The sequence below is a fragment of the Phascolarctos cinereus genome, unplaced genomic scaffold, assembly GCF_003287225.1.
Source record: "Phascolarctos cinereus isolate Bilbo 61053 unplaced genomic scaffold, phaCin_HiC Scaffold_2;HRSCAF=192, whole genome shotgun sequence".
In the NCBI taxonomy this organism is placed as follows: domain Eukaryota; kingdom Metazoa; phylum Chordata; class Mammalia; order Diprotodontia; family Phascolarctidae; genus Phascolarctos; species Phascolarctos cinereus.
Window position 1 is genome coordinate 414,081,025 of NW_027555625.1, and position 25,738 is coordinate 414,106,762.

At 41.4% G+C, this 25,738-nt stretch overlaps 1 protein-coding gene, 1 non-coding gene and 1 pseudogene across 5 annotated transcripts in view; 1 reads left to right on the plus strand and 2 right to left on the minus strand.

Moving 5' to 3' along the window:
* Positions 1-995: 995 nt before the first annotated feature.
* Positions 996-1,068, minus strand: TRNAR-ACG (transfer RNA arginine (anticodon ACG)). Its single transcript has one exon. It is a non-coding gene; the product is annotated as a tRNA-Arg (tRNA).
* A 6,833-nt stretch (positions 1,069-7,901) lies between these two features.
* Positions 7,902-8,676, minus strand: LOC110203415 (very long chain fatty acid elongase 6 pseudogene; annotated as a pseudogene).
* A 2,999-nt stretch (positions 8,677-11,675) lies between these two features.
* Positions 11,676-25,738, plus strand: part of LOC110203416 (ovomucoid-like) — a 28,918-nt gene continuing 14,855 nt past the window's right edge. The window contains exons 1-5 of one of the 4 annotated variants that reach the window (XM_078149096.1): positions 11,676-11,792; positions 11,995-12,017; positions 15,933-16,015; positions 20,982-21,092; positions 25,410-25,429. In XM_078149096.1, the coding sequence (XP_078005222.1) occupies positions 21,071-21,092; positions 25,410-25,429 (42 nt within the window). In that variant the 5' untranslated portion in view covers positions 11,676-11,792; positions 11,995-12,017; positions 15,933-16,015; positions 20,982-21,070. The remainder of the gene's footprint in view (positions 11,793-11,994; positions 12,018-15,932; positions 16,016-20,981; positions 21,093-25,409; positions 25,430-25,738) is intronic. The other 3 variants (XM_078149095.1, XM_078149098.1, XM_078149097.1) reach the window with 3 other exon arrangements.

Sequence of the window (25,738 nt, forward strand, 5' to 3'; positions counted from 1 at the left end):
AACCCTCCATCTCTTGCACCAGACATTCTCTTTGGCTGTCCCCCATGCCAGGAATGCTCTTCCTCTTCATCTCTGCCTCCTGGCTATCCTAACTGCCTTCAGATCCTAGCTAAAATCCCACCTTCTACAGGAAATCTCTCCAGATAAGCCTGACTTCTAGTACAAGTAGGAGATGATGTGGGGGGATAGAGACCTGACCCCTGGAATTGGGAATCTTTGACTTCAAACTTAGTCTCATTTCCTGTGTCACCTGGAGCAAATCACTTAACCTATATATTTACTTCCAATTCTTCATCTGTAAATGGGTGTAACAGTACATACCTCCCAGGATGTGGGGGAGGAGCAAATGGAGATATATTTGTAAAGACCCTGGCAAATTGCCAGTGATATATAAATGCCCACTGTCATTATTGGTGCTTTTCCTCTGCTGATAATTTCCAATTTCTCCTAAGTTTATTTGTACATAAGTGTTTTCCTCCCTTCAACCCTCATTAGGCTAGGCGCTCTTCCAGGGCTGGGAGTGTACCCAGGGTTTAGGTCAGTGCCTGGCACATATTAGATGCTTCATAAATGCATGCTAGCTGTTATTTTCACATTTTTGTTTTAGAGTAACATAGGCATGAAGGGGTGTCCTCACTGGGGTTGGACACCGAACTCGGGAGCTCCTGTACCTGGCCCTGTCCTACTGGACAGAAGAGAGGCCCAACCACATATAGCTCCGTGCCTTCCCACAACTTCAAGCTAAGGGCCCAGAAAGAATAAGTGATGTTAAAGTTCAGAAATTAAGACTCAGAGGATGTGAGGAGAACCTTCAGGACACTTGGGACAATTGACGTCGTGCAAATGACTCCTTTAAGTCCCAAACAAGCTTAGCAGAGAGCCTGCCAAGTAGCAAGAACTCTACAAATGCTTACTGTTTCAAGAAATGCTTCCTCCTTCAGAAAAAATGAAGGAAAGAAGCGAGGGAGGAAATAAAATAAAAACACTTCAACGGCCGAGCCAGCCAGGAGTCGAACCTGGAATCTTCTGATCCGTAGTCAGACGCGTTCTCCATTGCGCCACTGGCCCCCCATGTTCTGCTGAGTGGTCATGAGGGGCTGCTGAATGCAAAGTCTGGGCCTTTGGGCCCACTGGTTCTGCCGCCCTACACCCGAGGCCACGCCCCGCAGAAAGTACAGTCAGCACCGCATCAGGGCCCGCGCCTAGGCCCAGCCTCTTGTTCCCCTCAAACTCTCTCTAGGTCCTGGATTCCGATACCGAGGCTCCCCGTCCAATCCACCATCCTGCTCAGAGGACGCAGGACCGGAATCGCCTGGATCTGGACCCCGGCCCTGGACGACTCTAACCCTGACCTAACCCTAACCCATCCCCCTCCTCCTTTACAGACTCAGCTGGGGGCTCTCACGGGCCGCTGGACGACGCCGGGGCTCCCTTGGATCACGACTCTCATGGGTCCTGCCTAGCCTCTGGCTCCCTGACTCCAAGCCCACACCCAGCTAGAGGATTATCCACCGCGAAGCCTAGGCCAGACCCAGAAAGGAAGAGGGTATCCGTACAGGAAGGGCCCCAGCCTCCGCCGGGTAGCCAACTCCGCTGGAGCCCACAGGGTCTGTTTCCCCTGCGGGCATGGCCCCCCCACCGAGGCCGGGAGCCGGCCCGTGGACCACGGGGTGACCCATACAACTCCCAGGCGAGCTTACCTCCTTGGAACGCCAACAGAACCGGCTCCTGCCGCGGGGACAAGGCTCAGTTGTTTACGGAGCGTCCCTATTTAGGGTTTTCTTGGCCAAGATACTGGAGTGGTGTGCCGTTTCTCCAGCCTCCAGGCCCTACATTCTAACCTCTGCTCGCATTAGACATCCCGGAGGAGGTGGTAGTTGGAGGGACTTCCCTCCTGTCCTACAGCGCGCGTTTAGGGAGCCTTCCCGGATCTGTCCACCACCGTGCAGACCTGAACCCCAAGAGAGCCCAGAAGGTAGTGACAGCAACAATAGTGGCAGCAGCAGCAGTAGTAACAGCAACAGTAATCAATCAACCAATACACATTTATTCAGCCCCTGTAACAGTGTCAGCCACTGTACTAAACTGTGAGGTTACAAAAAAGGCAAAAGACAGTCCCTGCCCTCAATTTTACCATTTAGTGAGGGAACAAACACATATATACAAAGAAGAGAAATGGGAAATAATTAACAGAGGGAAGGCACTAAAGTGAATAGGGCATGGGGAAGGCTTCCAGTGAATGAGAGGATTTTAGTTGGGATTTAAAGGAAGTCAGGGAAGTGAGTACAGGTGAAGCTGAGGAGGGAGAGTGCTCCAGGCATAGGGACTAGGCAGAGAAAATGCCGGCTCACCAAGACAGCAGCAGCACTAATAGGAGCAAGGGCAGGGAGGATGAGTCCTTACTACTACTAAGACGTGATGGTGGTGGTGGTGGTAGAGAGTGGACAAAGGAAGGAGGGAAAGTGGGCCCAGAACAGAAAGCTGGGAGACATCCAAATGAGGGGGTAGTCATGACTAGGGCCCAGCAAAATAGAATGAGAGAAGTAATCTCACCATGTTAGGAAAAGTAGGGGCAAGCAGTGAAAGGGAAACAGAGCAAAGATTCCCTAACAGCGGGAGAAAGTCAACAGTAACAAAAATAGAGCACTGGCCTAGAGTCAGAAAGACCTGAGTTCAAATCCTTGGACACTTACCAGCTATGTGATTTTTGGTAAGTTACTTGACTTCTGTTTGCCATAATCTGCTGGAGAAGGAAATGGACAGTATGGTCCATGGGGTCACAAAAATTCAGACATCTTTAGCAGCAACAGGTATCTAACTTAATCTTTTTTGGGGGGAGGCAATCGGGGTTATGTGACTTGCCCAGGGTCACACAGCTAGTAAGTATCGAGTGTCTGAAGTCACATTTGAACTCAGGTCCTCCTGATTCCAAGGCTGGAGCTTTATCCATTGCACCATTAGGAGGATGAGTTACAGGGGGAAGAAAGGAGGAATTGATGCAAGAGCAGGTGGAGAAAGAAGAGAAAAGAGAAGACTTTCTGGCCATCAACTTGAGCCGGCTTCATCATTGAACACCCTGAGACTGAGAGATAGAGAAGGGAACTTACTCCTTGAAAGAAAAAAAGACTTTATTTTCCTCAATAGAACTTGGGGCTGGAGGCCAGAGTCAGCCAACTGGGATTCTGGCGTGTCATGCTCTCAGAATGTTTTTGACTGTCGGTTGTACACTAGAAGTAGAGAGACGGGAAAGGAAAACAAACCAAAGATAAACTCACCGCTGGGGGGTGGGAGAGATGAGAAGAGGGGAGGGGCGACATTTTATCCTGAGGGAGCTAGGACCGGTGGGGCTTTGGTCAATGCTGGAGCTCGCTAACTAGCCTTCGGGTACCAAGCTGCTGAGACACTGAAGAGAGGCTTAGCTTTTCCCAGTGTTAGAATATTTCAGCTGCCAACCACAAACTCCATCCTGCAAACCCAGGAGGCTGCAGAAGTTTACTCTATCAAATTTGGCAATTCCCAGGCAGAAGAGATTCCTGGGTCCCCGGGGCCCAGAGACAAAAAGACAACCTCCAGACCCAGAGAGCCTCATTCTATAAAACGTTTTACACCCAAAGTCGCCCTGCTCACTGAAATCATGGGATATCCTGCTTAAAATGGTCCCCAGAAATCACCAAGTCCACTCTCTTTACTTTTTGGATGAAAAAACATAAACCTCGTGTGGTGAGCTGGTTTCTGAACACTCCGCAGCTTGTCCTTACCAGTTCATCAGTTCGTTCTTTCGCTCGCTGGTTCAGTCCGTCAGTCGGGCAAGCAGGCACCAAGAGCAGCGGTAACAGAGGCGCCACAGCCTCAGAACTGACTCAGCGAGGGTAGAGAAATTCAAGAAGTTTAGGAGCCATAACCACAGGTGGGAGAGGGGGGTTTTCCAGGTTACTTTCCTTCCTTGTCTGTTCTGCCTACTTTTCCTAAGAATCTGGATTCTGAAGGGGCATTGCCTGAATCCCAAGCGAGAGCCTGGAATTTGTCCCCGATTAGGGTGAGTGGTAGGATGGGGGATGGGCAGGTCAAGAAGCAAGCTGTGGCGGCCTGCTCTACTAGCGAGAATCGGAGATGTTTCTGGGAAAAGAAACCGAAAGCTGAGCTGGGTCCTTTAAACGTGAGCCAAGAAAGCCAAGCTCCAGTCCCTGCGTGTCTTCGGTTCTCGACTACATCCTCTGACCCCCACTGCCCTCCCTCTCACGGATTTTAAACTTCAACAGCCACTGGGCAAATCAGGCTCTGAGCTCAGAGGATCGCAGCGAGGGCGGGGGCGCTCCTTTCTGAAACGGGGGTGAGGTGGGGTAGGGGCGGAAAGGGCTGCCTGGTGTGGTCTCCAAGCTCCTGGTCCGAGAGCAGAGCTGTGGCCTCAAGGAGCCAGGCTGGGAAGCTGGACGATGCGACAGAGTGAGCGCGCTGGGCACTTCCTGGGAGCCAGGAGAGGTGCACAGCAGCAGAAAGAGCGATGGAGGAAGAGGTTCAGAAGTGGGGTCTGGCTTGGCCTGAGAGCCTGGAGGCGGCAAGAAAAGCCATTCCTCCTAGCGCCCACCCCACTGAACTCAGAATGGGGGAAAGAAAGATGAGTGTGGGGAGAGCGGGTCCCGACTGGACAGTAGTTTCTACGGGAAGAGGCTCCCAAGCCATTTCACTTTTGCTATACTTGGAAATGTTGGGACCGCTGGGAGAGGAGATCGGGGTAAGAGTGAAGGGGAACTACACCTGGTCAGAAATCCTGCTTGGACAAGGGGACCTGGGTCTGCAGGAATTGTGTCCTAAGTAAGGTAGATTCTACAATGCAGTGGGGGGAGAGAATCTGTCTGAGAATCATCAATCATCTCACTGACTGCTTCCCAAGACTCTTGTGAGGGGACAGACAGCTCTGGGGGCAAATGGGGCTGTGAGATGTAGCCCTTGGATTAAGAGCCTGGGGAAGATGAGCCAGAAGAAGCAGAGTGGCTGCCAGCAGTCTGCAGTTACTGCCACCATCCAAGGGCTGGGGGAGGAGCAGCTTACCAAGAACCCAAAAGATGAGGTTCCTCCTAAAGCACAGGAGGTCTCATCATGGTCAGTGTAACCCAGTAGAGCCCCCACTCTATGGAAAGCCTGGGCAGTGACAAAAGTAATCGAGTAAGTACAGCCTGGGCCCTGCCCCCAGGAGCTTCCCATCTTGTTAGAGTCAACCACTCTAACATACAAGAACAGAAGTGTCCACAAAGTGCTGTTTGAGACCTGTGGATGGAATAATTACTTCCAAATGAGGTGCTATGGCAAGCCATCTTGGAAGATGTGACATTTATTGAGTGAGGTCTAAAAGGATGAGAAGATTTTTACTGATTTAGTGATGGAAGGGCATTGTGGGCGTAGGGAATGATATGGACAAAGGTACAGAGGTAGGAAAGTACAGCATATGGACTCATGGGATGGAGATTGTTTTTTTTTTCCATGGGAGTGGGAAATATTCCTCATTTACTGACAATTTAGATGGAGGGAGTCAAATGATTTTTAAATTGTCTCTCCTGGATCTATTTTCCAGGTTGGTTATTTTACCGATGAGATATTTTAGGTTTTCATCCATTTCTTCATTTTTTTTGTTTCTGTTTGACTGATTCTTGCTCTCTCATAGAGTCATTACTTTCCATTTGTCCAATTCTAGTTTTTAACATTGTTTTCATCTGTTAGTTTTTGTACTTCCTTCTTCAATTGGCCAAATGTATTTTTAAGGGATTTGTTTTCTTCAGTGTACTTTTTTTCCAATTGGCCAATTGTATTTTTGAAGGACTCTTCTACCTCTCTCATTAGACTTTTAAAATCATTCTTATGCTCTTCTAAGAAGGCTTTGGGGGCTTCAGACCAGTTCATATTCCCTTTTCATGTTGCAGATGTGGGTTTCTTGACATTGTTGTCCTCTTCAAAGTTTTTGTCTTGATCTCCACTCTTCTCATAGTATGAATCTATGGTACGTATCTTTTTACTCGTGGTGTTTCTTTATTCCCTGGCCTTTAAAGAGTTTGACCTCTTCTGCTGGGGAACAGAGTGCACTGAGCCAAGCTTCTTTTGTTGGGAGCCTACATATTGGTCACTGGCTTTGTGTGCTGGGGCCTCTTATGTTGGCAATTGGAAGCTGTAGGATCCTGGCAGCTTACCTCATGTTGAGCTGAAATCAGCAAAGCTGGAAGTTTCAGGTAGTTCTAGGTTGTCTGCTTTTCCTTTCCTTAGCTTTCTTCAGCTCCTTTTCGATGGGTGCTACAGGGTATTTATCTGCTTCGGGCCCCTTTCAGTGCTCTCCCTTGTTTCTGCTAATGCACTGGGAGATTCCTTTGAGGTAGAGTACCGAGGCACCTGGTGGTTTTCTGAGCTGGTTTCCACCAGTTCCTCCCAACCTCAATGAGGTCCAGGTGTTGGTGTTTGCCTGCTCTACCACCTGGACTTCAGGATCTCTTCCTGGTTGACAGTTGGAGGTTCTCACAGCTTACCTTGTGTTTGGCTGGTATCAGCCATGCTTGGACTTTAGGAAGACTTTAGGTTGCTTTCTTCTGCTCTTTTCAGATAAATGGTGCAGGATACTTATCCGCCCAGGGCCTTTTGTAGTGCTATTACCCTTATTTTTGCTGAGGCACTGGACCCATTTGCTGGGCTGCTGCACTGCTACTCCCCAACTTTCTTCTACTTCAGATGTTCCAGGGTTTTTTTTGGGGGGGATTTTCTGGTTTTCAGAGGTTGATAGGGGAGAGTGAGAGCAACTACCTTTTTACTCCACCATCTTGTCCCCCAATTTTCATATAATTTGGTTGTGGTTTTGCTGCCGCCGCCTTCTTCTTCTTCTTCTTCTTCTTCTTCTTCTTCTTCTTCTTCTTCTTCTTCTTCTTCTTCTTCTTCTTCTTCTTCTTCTTCTTCTTCTGTCTCTTTTCCCCTCCCCTCCAAAGTTCTTTTTAAAAGTCTCTGGTAAAAGAACAAAGATGAATCTCTTTTATCCTGCGCAATAATAGAAATCAACAGACTTCCATCGGACATGCCCTTGGACAAATTCTCTCTCATTTAGAAATGGGCAGTCATGTTTTGTTCCTCATTTTGAAAACCTGATCAAGGGTTGAACACAAATTCTAGATTGCGGTGGGAACCATCAAGCTTTTCTCTTACTCATCAAGTTGTGGCTCATGTTCACTTAAAGAAACCTTCTAAATACCTTTTGAATTTAGTCTAAAACTGCCAACCTTTCACAAGGAAAGTTTTCATTTCTGCCAAAGTGTTGGTTTTATACGCACACCCCCTGCACCTCCAACCTTTTTGTCTTTTTTTTGTTGGCTCAAGTTTAGTGTTGAAAAAGAATAGACAGTATATAAAAATACTTTTTTTTGTTTGGTTTTCAGTAAAAGTCTTCTGTTTTAGGGAAATATGATGATTACTAAATACTTTTTTCATAAAGTTTGTTAATAACATTCTTTCTCTTCCTTCCTTCTTCTTTCCTTCCTTCTTCTTTCTTCCTTTCTTTTTCCTTTCTTCTTTTTCTTTCTTTTTCTTTCTTCTTCCTTCCTTTCTTTCTTCCTTCTTTCTTTTTCTTCTTTCTTTCTTTCTTCCTTCCTTCTTCTTTCTTTCTTCTTTCTTTCTTTCTTTCTTTCTTTCTTTCTTCTTTCTTCTTTCTTTCTTTCTTCTTTCATTTTTCCTCCTACACTTGACAGGTATGAGAGGGATGGTGTCTCTTAGCAGCAGTTCTTTGAGATGGAGTTGAACTCAATGAGTCCTCACCACAAAAGGATCATACATTTATTGGGTTAGATCAACCTAGTTACCCCTAAGCTGCCAAGCTTGCTTTTTAATTATTAATATTATTATATTTAGCTGGACCATATATATGATACCTGGTGCCATTTTATTTTGTTTAGTTTTTTTTTCTTTTCTTGATGACCCTGAGCACAAAGTAGCTGAGATAGATGAGTGAGGACCACATGATGTTCTGAATATGAGAGCGGCACTGGTTTTGCTGCATCCAGGAAAAATCGAGATAGTTAACTACACAACCCATCAACATCTGTGTAATCAGAAACAAGGTGATGAACATGGTGAACTTCGGTGAGACCTGGAACCCCACCGCTTGCAAGGTATAGTAGGAATACATTACTGCATGCACTTCATAGTTCATGGTCATGAACCAACCATGTCCTTCTAAAAGTAGCAAGAATAGAGCAGCACAGTGATGTGGTGACACCAATGTAGTAAGATGAGTTTCTGTTTTTGAAAAATAATTAATAGTTTCTCCAAATTCAAGTGATTTGCTTAATACAAATGCAAAAGACGCAAATTTGCTGACAGGTCCATTGTAAAAACTCTGATCACAAATTGATTGCTTCAGGCCTTTGGTCATCAAAATGTACACAATATAAGCACCAGTTTGAAGAGCAACAACTATACCCTAACCCTATATGGAAGACTGCAATGCTCAGGGACCACAGTACAAGTGGCTTCCTGACTTCCAACTTTGCCCATTTGTTCATTAGGTGCTGACCACCAAATATAAAGGCAGCATACAGAGCTGAAAATAAGAACGATTTTCTTCCAGTTCTCTTGCATCGACTGGATGGCTTTGTTCTCATTGAATTGCTTTTCAAATTCATATTCCTGAGAAGTCAACACTAACATGTTCATTTGAACTGCTTCTCTGAATCCCTGCATATTCCATATAAAAATAAGTAAATTATCTGCAAAAAAGCATTTCTCCCCCTTTCTATTACTGTCTGAAGTCCTTCCTCAACAACCTCCCATTTCTTCCCCTCCTTGTGCACCCTCTGCATCTCTCTAAGCTGCATCCTGGATTTGCCATTGCTTTCTCCTGCTCTTCCTATTCTCTTTCTCCTGTATCTGGTGTTCTTCTTGATCCTGTTTCATTTTGAAGTTTCATTTTCATTGTATTATGAGGTTCAGACACATGAGCAGACACCTTAAACTTACTTGGATGATTCCATTTCTCTACATGGAGGACACTTGGGAACTTGTTTCTGAGTTGAGGGCCAGCTCTAAGAGTCTGATCTGGGTTTAACATCCAGGACAGAATTTGCCTCTTGTCCAGGCTTAACCCACAAGGCTCAATCATTTAGGAACCAGGGCTCTCCAAATCTCTCCCTGCAAGGGAGGCTACTGAGACATTCCTTCTCACTCTTTGAACCTTAGATTTACACATTCACTCCTCTATGCAGGTGGCACCAAGGCACATGGGAAAGCCTTGGAAACTACAACCCAATCTAGGAACCCTCATAACGAGGAAATGTATGTTGTCACATCCTCAGCAGATGTTTTGGGGAGTGTCTCACGGGAAACACTCTTTGAAGTTAGGCTAGATTTTCTCTATATATCCTTTACCCTCAGATGAATAAACTGACTCAGTCTTTACTGCTCCGCCTGGACGTCTCACATTTATTTTCTGCCTTCCCGTTCAGTGCACTATCTGATTGCTGGCAACATTTCAGAGGGTCTTGATGATGTGTAAAGGAAGTGTTTGGGAGAAACTATGAGTCACGTATAGACTTCCTGCCAAATATTTAGTGCAAGGGAAGCTCTTTGATGACCCTTATCGCATTCAAAAAGCCCTTTCAATATCACTACCTAGTCTTTTTCCTCTGCCCATTTTAGGAAAATCCTGGTGACTCTTCTGTTTACAACCTTCAGTGATATACCTGTTGTAAGGGAACAGGCCTTAAGTTCTTCTCCCCCACTAAAACCATCTGAGTCTGAGAAACAGGCATTACTCTTTGGTATTGGAACCAGTAAGAACAGTTGTATGAATTCATCTAGCAATATTCTGCAGCATGAGAAAGGAGTGGAAAGGCAGAAGGCAAAATTGACTCAGATGTGAGGTTAGGAAAGAGATATGCAGCAATAGGACAAAGGATTCAAGGATTCAAGAGCACATGAAACTCTGAAGTTGGAATTCTTAACTATGAGGCCAAGATTTTCCATGAATGAAAGTGCATCTATAACAGCATGGTCCCCGAATAAAGCAGAGTGGAGTGATTAGAGGTTATGGTGAGAATGAAAAATACATTTGAAAGGATGAGGATAGAGATAAGTAAAGCAATGAGGATAGGGTTAGATAGAAGAATTTTAGAGTTATAGATTATAGAGATAGAACACTTTGGGTACTAGTGACTCCAAGGGTGTGGCTATTCTTATATATGGCTGGGGTAGAGGGAAGGTTCAGATCATGACAGTGCACTACTTTGATGTACTAGGAAAAAAGGATATTTCAGAAGGCATCAACATATAAATTGTAGTCCCCAATTACAAAGTCAGGGTCAGTGGAAGGTTAACAAGGGCTCATAATGTCCCATCCTGCACAGTTTTTCAAAGATCATTGAGAATAGCGCAGCAATTACACTTAGGTCACTTAAACTGAAACACTTATCAAGCACCTAATGGTGCAAAGCACTCTGCTAGGGACTAGGGACATGAACACAAAAACACAAATAGTCCCTGTCCTTAAAGAGCTTATATTTTACTGAATGCACATTCTTCCAGTTCCTAAGGATGAACTTTACCAGGCTGTCTTGAAATCATCAAGGTAAAGTCAAGTCATCTATTATGATGTCCTGAGGTATTTTGCTTATCAACTTCCTATTAACCATTTTGGTCATGTCCTTTGTAATCTATAAATCATTCTCATAGTCTAAGAAAATTAAAGCAACTTGAGAGTTGAGCTTCTCTGTTTTCATGTTGTCATACATTAGCTTCTCCATTTGCCCTGAGCCATTACTCACTCTACTCTTAATCTCATTCCCTTCCTTCTGATGACCATTTCCAGTTTATCCTGAATCTATCCTGTTTGTTCATAGTGATTTACGTGTTGTCTTCTCCATTATGTTGTGAGTGCCTTGGAACCAGGGATTGTCTTTTATCTTTTTTTGTCTCCCCAGGCACACATTGCTGTTATTCACTCATTCAGACATGTCTGAACTCTTCATGACCCTATAAATCATAACTGTTCCATAAAGTTTTCTTGGCAGAGATACTGAAAGGGTTTGTCATTTCCTCCTCCAGTGGATCCTTTTGTCAGACAGAGCAAGGATAACTGACTTGCCCAGGGTAACACAGCTAGGAAGTGTCTGAAGCTGGATTTGAACTCAGATATTCCTGATTCCAGGCCCAACACTCTGTTCCCTGAGACACCAGCTGGCACAACATGCTAGTTGACTCAGTGATTGACTTATTTGATCCTACTTTTTTTTAAATAAAATAACTTAGAGAACACAGACACAAGCAAAAGCCTTTTGTTTTCCCTATTAACTTCAGCTCATTGCAATCTTTAGCATTCCCAGTGCTGTTATTACAGGTCTTTCCTATATTTTATAATCATCCTTTTTCACCTGGGCTTGCTTGTATCCTGTGTTTATCCTTTTTTTTTTTTTGCTTTTTGGTGAGGCAATCAGGATAAAGTGACTTGCACAGGGTCACACAGCTAGTAAGTGTCAAATGTCCGAAACCAAATTTGAACTCAGGTCCTTCTGACTCCAAGACCAGAGCTCTATCCACTGAGCCACCGAGCTGCTCCTATCCTGTATATCTTTTTAAACCTATATTTTTAGTTGTCTAAATCTATATTCTGAGGTCAGGTTCTAATGTTCTATATTCTTGGTGCCCTTTTACCTCTCACATTTTCTGTTCCATATTCTAGCAGCCCTCCAGCTCTCACACTTTATGATTCTACTTCCTCTGGACTATGAACTGGTTCAGTGGAAGTATTAGACAACCAAGTTCAACCCTTCTCCCTTGTGAGTATCAACCCTTAGTACTGTTGACGAAGGCCATACTAAAACTTGTATCCGTTTCCTGACCCTAGTTAGTCTTGTCCACGATGAAATTAGGAAGAAAAAAAGCTTTACCTAATTCATGTTAGGGTTTACTAAGATTAGGATAATGTGTTTCTGATACATAGACCAATTAATTCTTTGGAATCTCCTTTTTCTCTCTTAGATGATCAATTAAAAGGAACAGAGGTGAGTCTAATATTTTGTTTCACATCAGAAAGTTTGAATAGTTAATTGTGTATGGGGGCTCTGAGGGTCCTTATTGATACATTAGAAAGAACAAAAAAATTTGATGTTAAAAGGTAATTAACTTTTCTTTGGGGATCTGCTATTGATTTGCTGTGTGATTTGAGTAAGTCTTTTACCCCCTCTGAGCGACAGTTTCATCAACTATAAAATAAGACCATTGTACTAAAATTCTCTAAAAGATATTCTTAGGGTCCTTTCTCTGTGCTCACACTGTGTATTATGTGTTCTAAGGTCTCTTGTAGCTCCAGCATTTTAAGATTCATTTTTTAAAATAGGAAAGTCAAACTTAGAAAGTGGAAGTGATTAGTTCAAGGTCAGAAAACTTGAACAGGGACACCCCAAATAAGTATGAATATTGTAAGAGCCAAAGATGAAGGTTCTAAGACTCCGGTGGAATACACGAACCACTGTCTGAAAAATGGCTGCTACAGATAGCCTGGTACAAGCAAAGCTGCATTATACCTGGATACCCTCAAACCAATCTGTACCATAGATCAGAAAATAAATATGAACCAATAAATATGCACTCTGTGATGCTAATATGTGAGTACTAAATGTGAAACACTTTCTTCATTATCTTCTAATTTATGTCTCCAGAGACAGCTTATGACCACTTGGATCTATGTAGCTAAGGAAATGGATATACTCAGATTCAAAAGACAAGTCTTCCTGACTCCAGGCCTGATGCTCAATCCATTGGGCCACTAGTTAAGTGGCCTCCAATTGTCTCTCCAGACTCATTTGTCCATCACCTCCTCTCTCCAATACTCAGTGATCTAATTAAACTCTTTACTCTCTCTGTTCCAGACAATCCATTTTCCTATCTTTTAAAGGAAAGCTATACCAATGACCATATTTGAAAGAAGAGCTTCATATGCTTCTCTGTTGCACGTTGATGTTTTTCATTGATGATTTAGCTCATTGGAAAGTTATGGCATTTTGATTTGATGCTTGAGCTCATTTTCTACTGGCCATCCTCTATGCCTGGAATGGACTCCCCTTTCTTCCTTTGAGACACAGATCAAATATTATTTTGCACAAGGACTTTTTCCTGATCCTTCTAACTGATAGTGCTAACTCCACTTAAATGACCTTTTATTTATTGCATTTTTCCTTTATATTTTTGTGTAAGTTTGCAGGTTCACCCCAACTCAATTAAACACAGAAGACTTAGGCTTTTTGATTGAATTAATCAATTGATCAAATGTGTCAAAAATGCAAAAAGAGTCCTTAATTAGTTTGGGAATAGTGAAATACCTTAATCATTAAACAAAAACAAATGATTCAACACAGGAAATGTATTAAGATTAGCTGGAAGCATCAGTCATACTTTTAAGGCAATTTAAATCATAACAAGTTTGGAACTTACTGGAACCAAAAGAATTTTCTAGCAGCAGGTCAGTTTCAAGATGCTTGGGGAAACTGTCCTTGGGGTTGTGAGAGAGACTTGAGTTCTCTCTTCCATCATCTACATTGATCTTGTGAATTTTGAAAGGTTAAAAATTTTGAATTCCCATTAGTGAGAGCAGCAGTGTCCTAGAACAGCTGATGGCAACATCTGCACTACAGCTGAGAGACAGTCCAAGGATAAACTAGACGAAGTGAGGAGAGATAACGTCAGGCTTCTACAAGGACACTGACTCTGAGCTCAGTAGAGAGGTGAATCTAAGGCAAACGTAATCAGAATTGTACAGAGATACAAAAAGATGTCCAAAACAGGGACTGTGAATTGTTTGCTACACATGCTTTCTAAGTTTCTGCTCTCATTCCCTGTAAATTTTGTGTACAGTCATGAGAAGGTATCTCTCCAGACATTTCTGGGAAGAGGGAAAGAGAATGTTTTTTGTACTGCTCTCTCTTATATAAAATTAGTTAATGTCTCTTTCTAAAAGCAATTAATTCTGGCTCACATGTGGAACACACTGAATAGGGACTTTTGAGTGATAGCACTAGAAACACTGCCCCTAACACCATGAAAGGAGACAAAGGAATTGCCTTTGATTACCCTAGCCACCAAGAGGAGTAAGAGTCAGGGAAATAGCCCTAGGAGGTGATAAGTCAACTTATATATGTACTTTCTGTTCCTCACATTGGAATTTAAGTTCCTTCAGAATAGGGATGGTTTTATTCTTTATATTTATGTTACCGGCACCAAGCATAGTACCTGGCACATTTTTTTTTAGTGAGGCAATCGGGGTTAAGTGACTTGCCCAGGGTCACACAGCTACTGAGTGTCATGTGTCTGAGGCCAGATTTGAACTCAGGACCTCCTGACTACAAGGCTGGAGCTCTATCTACTGCACCACCTAGCTGCCCTCAGGCACATTTTTGTGGCTTAGTATATACTTATTGATTGACTAATGATGTATTCTATAATTCTATTTATTTGATACGCATCACCAGATGAATTAACATGTAAAGCACTTTCTAAACCTTAAGAAGATATACAACACTAGCTATTAGTGATTATTATTACCTGTAACAACTGTCTGTGACTATGCTATATACTAATTAATACATATTTATATGTGTCTATGGATTTGCCTGGACTTCTGGTAAGATTTTACGTACATTGCATTTTTTTAAACTATGAGGACGATACAGTTGTCATGACTCATCTTAGCCCTAATCTATGTTAGGGGGAAGAGTGAGTCTCATTCATCATGAAAAATTCTGTATACTACATTTCCCAGAAGGACATGTTGAAAGTCCATAGCATGGTGATGTTCACTAGGCATGAACTCTTATTGGAAAGAATTCTGTCTACGAGGCAGGAAAATTGAAAAAAAAAATAGCCAGCTATCTGTATAGGGCCAACACAAACTGGAATGTGATCAGAGAGGGAAGCAGAATGAATGGATACCAGAGAGCAAATATTTGGAGGTGTACATTGAATGTGATGCTCATGACTGCACAAGTGAAATAGCATTTCTGCAGAAAAGCTATGATGAGCCAGTATCATGATATTCCACTTATTTGTCATTGATTTTATGAATTTTAAAATATTGTGTCTTCCTACCATTTTGGGGAATTAGAAGCAGTCAAAGGGAATAAGATTATAGCTTACTCAGTGCATAGGTTTTCTGAATTGGAATTCTATACAACTTCACAAAAGCCTTATTTGCTTACAGCTGCACTAAGCCTTTTGGAACGCCCCGTATTATTACTGTCCTGGATAGGTGGATTATATCCCTTTTATAAGGGCATAAAAACGTTTTATTACTTGATCCCCATTTTTGTTATTTTCTTTGTATCATGCCTTAATTGAATTTATTGACAAGTTTATGTGACTATGACATAGTCTAGCAAAAGTATAACAGGGGGCAACCTATGAATTATTGTAAATGATGACCTCAGGGTGATCACAGTGAACACAGGAGTAAAGGGATTCTGCATTCAAATGAAGAAGCCGAGGTCCAGAGAGGTTGTCTTTTCCAGAATCACATAGTAAATTATTGCGAAACAGATAGCAAAACTTAGAACTCAGATTTTAAAAACCATATCCAGTGATAATTTTTCTATACCCCTATGTTACTATAGTATTATGTCCTAATTCCTTCATTCTTTTGGTCTAAGCTTGTTCATTTATTGAACACTTCAGGAAGGAGATTATTTTGGAACTGTTTTAGGACTTCACTCCCAATATTTGCTCTCATTTGATTACACTCCCCTTCTTTACTCCCCCCCCATAAAAGAAGCTTTCTTTATCCCTTAAGACAAGAGTCTGTTTTTAATTTCTGAGGTTTCTCAAAAGGCATTTCATTGTTATGAGGAGATATTGAGTCAGATCTGTTCATGCGGAAGCAGGGCCGGAGGGAGCTCCTTTACTTGTCTTACTATGTTTTTACCTGCAAGGTTGCCACCATCAAGGCCTGTAACAGACATCACCATCATGAGGACATCAATATCCCTGGCCCCCCTTTCCCTGAAAGCCTCTGGTAGGTAGAGTTCCCTCTTTGAAAATTAAGGCTGTGTGACAATTAATAATAAATGGATAGGATTATAGGATGTTAAAATTGAGAGACACCTTAGAACATAAAATGTAAAATATTCAGAGATTTAGAGAAGTATAATCCCAGAATCAATAGGGACTTTACACTTGTATTCCCACTATCACAAATTAATACATACTTGGCAAATATTCTCTAGGTATTGCCGGAAGGTTTCCAAAGAGAGATCACCTGCTATGTCCCAAAGCAACTCATTTCACTTTAGAAAAAGCATGGATTGTTGAGATATTCTTCCTAACATCAAGCCTAAATTTGCTTCTTTGTCACTTCCACATATAGTTATTGATTCTTCCCTCTGAGGCCCGGCAGAATGCCTTTAATTCCCCTTCTAAGTGACAGAAGGCATCTATCATTTCTATCTATCTATATCTATCATCTATCTATCTATCTATCTATCTATCTATCTATCTACCTATATCTATGTATGTGTGTATGTGTATACAATCTATCATTTCTCTTGTGTATTCTCCAAGCTAGATGAACCCAATTCCTTCAACTAATCTTCATACTTCAATGTGCACTCAGTGCAGCTTCTGAAGTTTAGATGCAACAAAATGTAAATTGATTCCCTGCTGCTTGGGTTACTTTTGGCCTAACAATTAACATCGTGAAAACTCAGATGTTCCACCAGCAAGCACTGCACCATCCATATGTGGAGCCATTTATTGTAGGAAATAGAGGAATTTTGAATACTGAGGATAAATTCATTTACCTTGATACTATACTTTCCACGGTTGTACACATTGATAATGAGGTTAATGTAAGCATTGCCAGAGCTAGCTGAATGTTTGGGAGCCTCTAAAGGAAAGTGTGAGAGAGAAGAGGTATTAGACATCCTGCCAAACTGAAGGTTTGGTCTACAGAGCTGTTGTGCTGACCTCATTGTTGTAAGCCTGTGAAACCTGGACAGTATACCAGAGCCATGCTAGGAAACTGAATTGCTTCCATTTGAATTGTCTTAGGAAGATTCTGAAAATCACGTGGCAAAAGAAGATACCAGACACTGAGGTCCTTTCTGAACCTAAACTGCCACGCATTCAAATTCCAATGCAGAGAGCACAACTTCGATGGGTTGGCCATGTTGTTCAAATGCCAAATATACACTTGCCTAAACACTCTAAATGTGTTTGGAAAATCAAGAAATTAGGCCATTTCCATTACTGCAGTATATGTATTGTTCTATAACATTTCCCTAAGATCACTGGCTAGATCAGCAGTCACATTTACCCACTTAATTAAGTACAATTAGCATTTATTAATCAGTTATAACTTCCAACATCCTGTTCTGGGCACTAGGCTTACAAAAACCAATAGAATAAATAGGTATAGTCCCTGACATTCAAGGAACCTGCATTTTCCTGAATACCAGGTATAAATCAATAGCAGAGGGTATAGTCCGTCAAGACCTTGTAAATTGGAATTAATGAGGATAGCTTGAAAGAAATTTGATTTCCGCCAAGTCATCCCTGCAAAGTCTTGCTCCTACCTCAAGCTCATGCAGGATCCTGGCCACCCTCCTAACTATAAGGTGTTTCAGTGTTCTGCCCACCCCTCAGGGTCCCAAAACTGTCTCTAGTGTTCCAGAGGCTATCCATCACCAATGCTACACATCTCATCAGGGACATGCTAAAACAAGTTCTAACCAGCTAGTGTGAGCATTTACACCTTGGAAATTTGTAAAGATGTAGGTCAGGGCTTGATTTTTTTTTTGTTTTTGTTGATTTCTAGAGTTTAGAAAGTGATGGAGAAAATGTTAATAATGCAGATTAAAGTTACAAATATATGGTGATTTCTCCAGGATGCCAATTATTAAAGATTTAGCAGTATTTTTCTGCACATTCTCCTACTTCACAAGATGACTGCATCTCACTAGCACATCCTGCCTCTTGATAAGTTGCTCGTTGCTTGTCCCTGTGAGGCAGTGTGATAAGACAGAACATCACCACCTAACTCAAAGGATGGCCTTGAATGGTCTGATAATCATCTGCCCCCTCAGCAAATCTCTCTCCAACAGCTAACACTTTACCTGGACTCATTGCTCAATGATTAACACACTCTCATCCTCTTATACTCTTCCAATACCAGAAATTCTTTTGGTGTATACTCTGATCCCATCCCTAACTGCCTAACCCCTCACTCTCATTCTTTCCATCCTTATCATTCTAATTCTCCACTCCAGATCTAACTGTCTCTTATAATAGAATTTATGGAATACCTGCTCCATAACTAATAAACTTTGTTTCATCTTTTATCTTTTCCTTTATTGCTTCTTCCATCTCCTGGCACTCACCGAGACTTTACATTTGGTTTTGTCCTAATGATATTAACACTAAATACCCTTGCCAAAACTATCTGTACTTTCATTCATATCCATTATAGATGTTCCTCCTTTCTTCTCTTTTCCCTCTACATATCTCCTTTAGTGACCTCATTAGCCCCTATGAGTTAAATGATCACTTCTTTTTTTTTTTGGTTGGGCAATGGGGGTTAAGTGACTTGCCCAGGGTCACACAGCTAGTAAGTGTTATGCGTCTGAGGCCGGATTTGAATTCAGGTCCTCCTAAATCCAGGGCCGGTGCTTTATCAGCTGAGCCACCTCGCTGACCCTAAATGATCATTTCTAAGCAGATGATTCACAGATTTTTAGATCCAGCCCTAATTCTCTCCCTCCCTCCCTCCCTCCCTCCCTCCCTCCCTCTCTCTCTCTCCTCTCTCTCTCTCTCTCTCTCTCTCTCTCTCTCTCTCTCTCTCTCTCTCTCTTTCTCTCTCTCTCTCTCTCTCTCATTCTACACATGCATCACTTACCTTTCGGGCAATTCAAACTAAATGTCTTAAATGGATCTTAAACTCAGCATGTCTAAAATGAAATTCATTATATTTTTCTTCAAACCCTTCACTCTTCCCAACTTTCCTATTCCTGAGGGCACCACCGTCTCCCCAGTCTTATATGTTCACCACCTCAGTGTCAGCCTTAACTCATCACTCACACATGATCCACATTTCTAATTAACTTCCAAGTCTTGTTGATTCTGCCTCCACAATATCACTCACATTTACCCTTTGCATTCCCACAGTGGCTACCTAACTTTAGGCCTTCATCATTGCCCATCTGGACTCTTACCTGCTGGCTGGACTCCCTATTTCCACTCTCTATTAAATCCAGTCTACCTTCCACTCAAATGACAAAGGAATTTTCCTAAGTGCAGATCTGACAAATCGCCCCTTCCCACTTTCAAATTCAATAAGCTTATGTGGCTCCCTATAACTCCAGGATCCAATATCAAATCCTTTGTTTTTTCATCTGGTACCTCCCTGCCTTCCAAATCTTATACTTTCCTCCCTTCTATGAGCTCCACAATCCATCCACATTGGCCTATTTCATGTTCTATAAACATGAACCTTCATGTCTCAACTCTATGCTGCTACACTTGGTGTCCCCCATGCCTGGTACCTTTTCCTCAACTCTGGCTTCCTTGCTTCCTTTAAGTCTCAGCTCAAATCTCACATTCTCCTGGAAGTCTTTCATTCCCTACCACTCAAGTCCCTTTCTTCACAGATTTACATTGTATACATTTTTGGTGTACACAGTGATTTATATGTTGTCTTCTCCAGTTCCCCTTGAGAACAGATCCCATTATTATTGTCTTTGTTTTGTAGCACCATCGATTGTTACAGTGCCTGCCATATACTAAATGTTAAATAGCTTTTCGTTAACTTTGCTAGCTCTACTTATTCTCTGTATGAACTCCTAATTAACAAATTTTATTCTGGCCTTATAATCCAAAGATCATTTTCTTTGGCATAAAAGTAGGAGTTAGGTTACTTTATCTTCTCTTTTGTCAATTCTTATTAGCCTATCTACCCTAAATATTATCTACCTAATGTACATAATCTACCTACCTACCTAAGCATTGTGCCTTTTTTAATCCTCCAATTTTTTTCATGCAGTTTTCAAAATCTTATTTTGTTATCCTTAGGTTTCTTTGTCTACATTATGTCATTCTGAGCTTTGGGATCATAAGTGATGCTATTAAAGTGTTGAATCATGCTTTTGTACTCTTCCTCAATCACACCTGCCTTTGGCATCTTAAATACACATGCACAATCTATGTTGATAGAAATTGAAATCTATGTTCCAACGTCACTTCCCAGCTCTGAGATTCTTTATCTTATTTTCAATGATAACATTACTTCACTGATAACACTACTATATCACAAGGAGATTCTTAGTCTTTTTCTAATTGGTTCACTCCACACTTTGAAAGTTGGGTCAGTTTCCCAGTTTCCCCCCTCTATCCTATGATTATAAAGCAAGTTTGGAAGGGGGTACCTAGTTTTACAGATTTCCACCATTGTTCCAATATGTTCAAAAATTAAATGAACAATATTTAAGCCCTGAAGCCTGGGTTGTCATTCTTGATTTTTATCTTTTTTACCTCTATGAAGACATCCAACGGCTGGAAGGGCAGTGCTTTGGCTTCACCTTTATGATGCTGATTTTATGGCTTTCTACTAAGCATCTTTCCATGATTAGACCTTACCATCATAAGGAAGATTTATGTCTGGACTGGATTTCCACCATATGGCATCATCAAGTCAAATTTCCCTGGCCAGATTTCTGAGAAATGCCTTGAGTCCTGTTTTTCTTCCTCACTGCTTTTATTTCCCTTATTCCCCAATGCCAGGAAATAGAAATATTCCATACCTAAGGAAAATATTGTGAGTCTACAATACCAGGAACCTCCCAAGAACAAACCTATAGCCTCCATCTCTTTGAGAGAACTTTGGAAAAAATCCATTTCTTCCCTCAACATAGATCAATACTCACAAAACATACCTTCAACTTAAGTCCCAATCTGTGTTCTCTTCTTGCCCCCTCTTCTGTCTTTTGAAGGAGACTGAAGCTGAAGGAATGGCATTTGAACCACTGATACTGCAGATCTGGTAAAATTCAATTTGCACAGACTTTACCAAAGCTCAGGAATGGAAGACAGACCAAATGCAAGTAAGCTTTGTTGTTGTTGTTGTTGTTCAGTCATTTTAGCTGTGTCTGACCTTTTGTGATCCCATTTGGAATTTTCTTGGCAGAGCTAGAATCGTTTGCCATTTCCTTCTCCAGCTCATTTTACAGATGAGGAAATTGAGGCAAACAGAGTTAAATGACTTGCCCAGGGTCACACAGCTACTAAGTATTTGGAGCCACGTTTGAACTCATGAAGATTAGTCTTCCTGACTTTAGACCCAGCACTCTATCCACAGTACCACTTGGCTGCAAGTAAGCTGCATTGTGGTTATTATTATTATTATTATTATTATTATTATTATTATTATTATTATTATTATTGTAGTTGTTGTTGTTGTTGTCATTGCAAGCTTTATGTTAGGAGAACTGAAAGACACTTCAGAGATATAGTCCAAGCCCTAATTTTGTAAATGAGGAAAGTGAGGCCCAGAGATGATAAGTGACTTACTTAAGTTACACAGCTAATAAATAGAAATATCAAAATTCAAACTTGGGTCCTCTGACTCCAAATCCATTGTTCTTTTCACTATGCTATGCTGGTTTGGGAATGTACTGTCTGTTGGCCAGGAGAATGGAGAATGATAGGCTTGATTTGGATATGAATGATGACTTTAAAAACTAAGTGTGGACAATGTGACGTTCACTTGGTCTTCAGAGACTTCTGGTTTGTGCATGTGTTGGTAAAAAAAAATCTAGATCTATGTTTTAACTGCCTTTCACAAAAGCTATTTCACATGTAATCAAATCTTGGGGAATACACCCCTTCACACCAAACACAGCCACAGGGAACAATCCTCTCCCAAACTTTACTGAGGCTAAAGAAATATAAGAGGTTCCAAGTTAAAGATTTTCCAACATGTATCAAAATGACAGTTCCTTGACCAGGATTATCATGGCATAAATGGACATAAACAATTAATAGGAAAGATTGACCGTAGCATCATAAAAAATTCTGTAACTCCCCTATTATTAAGTGCTTAACAGTAACCCTGGAAACATATCTACAACACTTTTGTTCATAAACTCCATACTCTCCAGACAAGATTGTTTACACGTGAAGGGGTAAACTCTACAGAATAAATCATTGACCACTATGAGTTGGCTGTCACTGTGAATGAGTTTCAGAATAATCACTCTGTTATCCCCATTAATTAACTTCAGTTGTAAGGATGTCACAAAGGGCTACAAGAGTGTGGGGGAGTAGTTTACAGAACAAAGTAATCATAGCTTTGCAGAGGATTTACAACATATCAATTATAAATTCTTGGTCCCAATCCTTTGGACACTCACTGACTATAATTAAGCACCTGAAAAGTGCCTGAATCTCTGGAATAGATTATATATTCATTTTTGATCACCATGAATTAATCAAGGTCTTTAATGTGAGCATTGACATTGGTCATGCTCTGGTCTTGCTAATTAATACTAAGCAAGATGGTGTTCGGGGGATAGAGAAGGCAGCTAATAGAGGTCATGTTTCATGGTTCCAGTCTAATTATTGATTCCCTACAAACACCTCCTCCTTTCCTGGAAGTAAGGGTGCTTCTTCATAGACCATCAGAGCCAAGGACTACTTCATTATCACAAAACTTCACTATTGGGTCCTGGAAACTCTAATGATCTGAGACCCTATTCCAGTCCTCTGAGATGAGAAAACATTCCAAGGGATGCAGGGACACAAGGGTCCAGATAGCAAGGTTTTTGCACTAAGGCTTCTCTAATCCCTGGTAAAGGCCAGAATGTAAAATCTTTCTTGCAAGAATGAGGAGTGGGGATAAGGACCAGACGATACCTGTAATGTCATTGGTGTAGAGAACTTATAAGTGAGAAATCACTTCTCTGAAACTCATAGACATAGAGCCTAGAGCACTGAAAGGTTAACTGATTTGCCCAGGGTCATGCAGCCAAGACATGTGAGAGGCAGGATTGGAACTCAGTTATTCCTGGCTCCAAGGTCAGCTCTGCAATCCATATTATCATGCTGACTCTCAAAAAGGAGTGAGAAAAGTCTATAATGTATTTCTAGGTTATAGAACTCCATGCAAATTTTCGTATATCAATGTAAGTAGCATAAAATACTTCATTCAGATTTTTGAGAATGTCACTTCATATATACAATGTCTCCTAGATGAGATCCACAGACATATCACCTTGAGTGATGTTGTACAGCTCTGATAGGGATATACATGAGAGGCTTCCCCAGCTCTCACACAGACAGAAGGATGACAAGCTAGATGCAATGCAATTTCTGTGTCATGTTGTCAAAATGGTACAGTATGAAACCAGAATTCCTAGAGGTCAACAGTAAAGGTGGAATAGAAAATTGAACGTGTTGTGCATAGGAAATTTAGGCAAATCACTCATAGCCAGATGATTGGTACTAAAAGATGCTATTTTCACTGGTTCATATTTAATTTAATTTAATTTTTAATATTTTATTTTTCCCCAGTTACATGTTAAAACATTTTTTAACATTTCTTTTAAAGTTTTGAGTTCCAAATTCTGTCTCTCCTTTCCTCCCTCTCCTCTCCCCCTCCTGAGATGGTAAGCAATTTTATATGGTTTATTCATATGTGATCACGTAAAACATTTCCACATTAGTAATTTTGCACAAAAAGTCAAAGAAAAAAAGAAAGAAGGAAGGAAGGAGGGAAGGAATAAAAATGAAAAAAATAGTATGCTTCAGTTTGTATTCAGATATTAATTCTTTCTCTGCTGGTGGATAGCATGTTTCATACTTTAGGATTGTCTTGGATCATTTTATTGCTCAGAATAGTTAAGTCATTCACAGTTCTTCATTGTACAATACTTCTCTTAATGTGTACAACATAGTCCTGGTTCTACTCACTTCACTTTGCCTCGGTTCATACAAGTCTTTCCAGATTTCATACTTAGTTTTAAAGTGATCATTTCCACCTGAATCAAACCTTTGACATTCCATTTTATTGGTCTAAAGTCAACTCTCAAACCAGCATGGCAAAATGGAAAGAAAACTGGATTGAGCATCAGAAGCCCTAAGTTCATATCTTACATATTTCATAACCTCTCTGGGTTCCCATTTCTTCATATGTAACATAAGTCAGAAGAGGGGGTGGTGGTGTGTTTAGTCCCTTTCTAGTTATACTATTTTATATGGTATAGTAGAGTCTTCTCTTTCGTGCCATTGGGCATGAAGAGCCTAGTGGAGACAACAGACTATAGTGAATATGGGGAAAGCATAGTGTCAACCAATAGTCATGACTCCAAAAGACATGAGTAGCAACTTATTTAATTACAAGAGAAAGCAAAAGGACGTGCATGTCAGAGCTCCTTATACTGAATACAAAGGAGCCTGGCAATGCAGGCAGAGATTTGGGTATTTAAGAGTTACAGCAAAAAGGAGAAGTCATATAGAAGGAGAAAGGACAAGCTCCCTCTCCTAGATATGGAAAAAGTGGAGACAAAGAGAGGGGGAGCAAGAGAGAGTAGAAGGGTAGGAGCAGCACCAGCCCCTTTTTCCCTCTTCCTTGGGAACTGCTAGACCATGAAGATAGGATGGTCTGCTCATCCAAAAGGGTCCCAGCTGCACAAATTGTTTATCAGTCTGATACAGACTGACTAATGCCTGTCTTATAGCTGGTTTGACCCTCAAGGGTCACAGAGTTCATTAAGGGTTGAAAGTAGCAAAGTAGCTCTGTCGGCTCAGAGGCAGCTTCATTCTTGACTTGTTCTAGGTCTCCTGCATACTCTGGGTCCAGTGTACTGGAAAATAGGGCAACTGAGAAGACATGTTAAGTTGGCTTCAGGGTCACAATGGTAACATGAAGATGTTATCATTAGTAGGTATAATTGGATGAATGACTTACATGGGCATCTTGAGGGTCAGGATGTGGGATGGCACAGGGTGGGCAAATCTTGAGGAAGGGTCAATGATGTCATGGGGGTTTGCTTATTGTTTATGGGAGCAATGATATCATAAGGTGGGCAGGGCTTAAGTTTAATGGTTCATTCTGGGCAGGGTTTCTAGTCTTGATATGAAACGGATCTTAGAAATTTTTTTTTTGAACAGGCATGCTAAAACAACCTAGGAGTCTCTTTCACTAATAGTGCAACTGCCAGCTTTCCTCTGACTGAAACAACTGTGCCTTTTCCCATCATTTCTGACCCTAACCTTGCCCAGGAATGGTTAGGAAGGAAAGAGACACCTTAGTTGCTACATTTTAGGATTTCATAAGATTAGTAATGCATTCCAGTTGTTAAATTCTATCTGTTCAACTTCTAATTCTTTGTAATCACTTTTTTTTCCCTTGTCCTTGGGAGATGATGCAAAAGGGCAAAGAGTGAGTACATTATTCTGTGCTTGGTTGAAATGTTGGTATTTTATGGTGACTACAGCATAATCACAGTCCTCATCTGTGAAAGGAAAGAATTGTACCAGATGGTCTCTTAGCATCTCTCCTCAGCTCTCACATCCTATGTCCAGCCCTGATATACTGTAGTATTTTTTAAAGACTAAGGAATTCAGGGAGAGAGACAGAGAGACAGAGAGAGACAGAAGGAGACAGAGACAGAGAGATGAAGACAGAGAGACAGAGAGAGAGAGACAGACAGAGACAGAGAGAGACAGACAGAGACAATGAATATAAAGC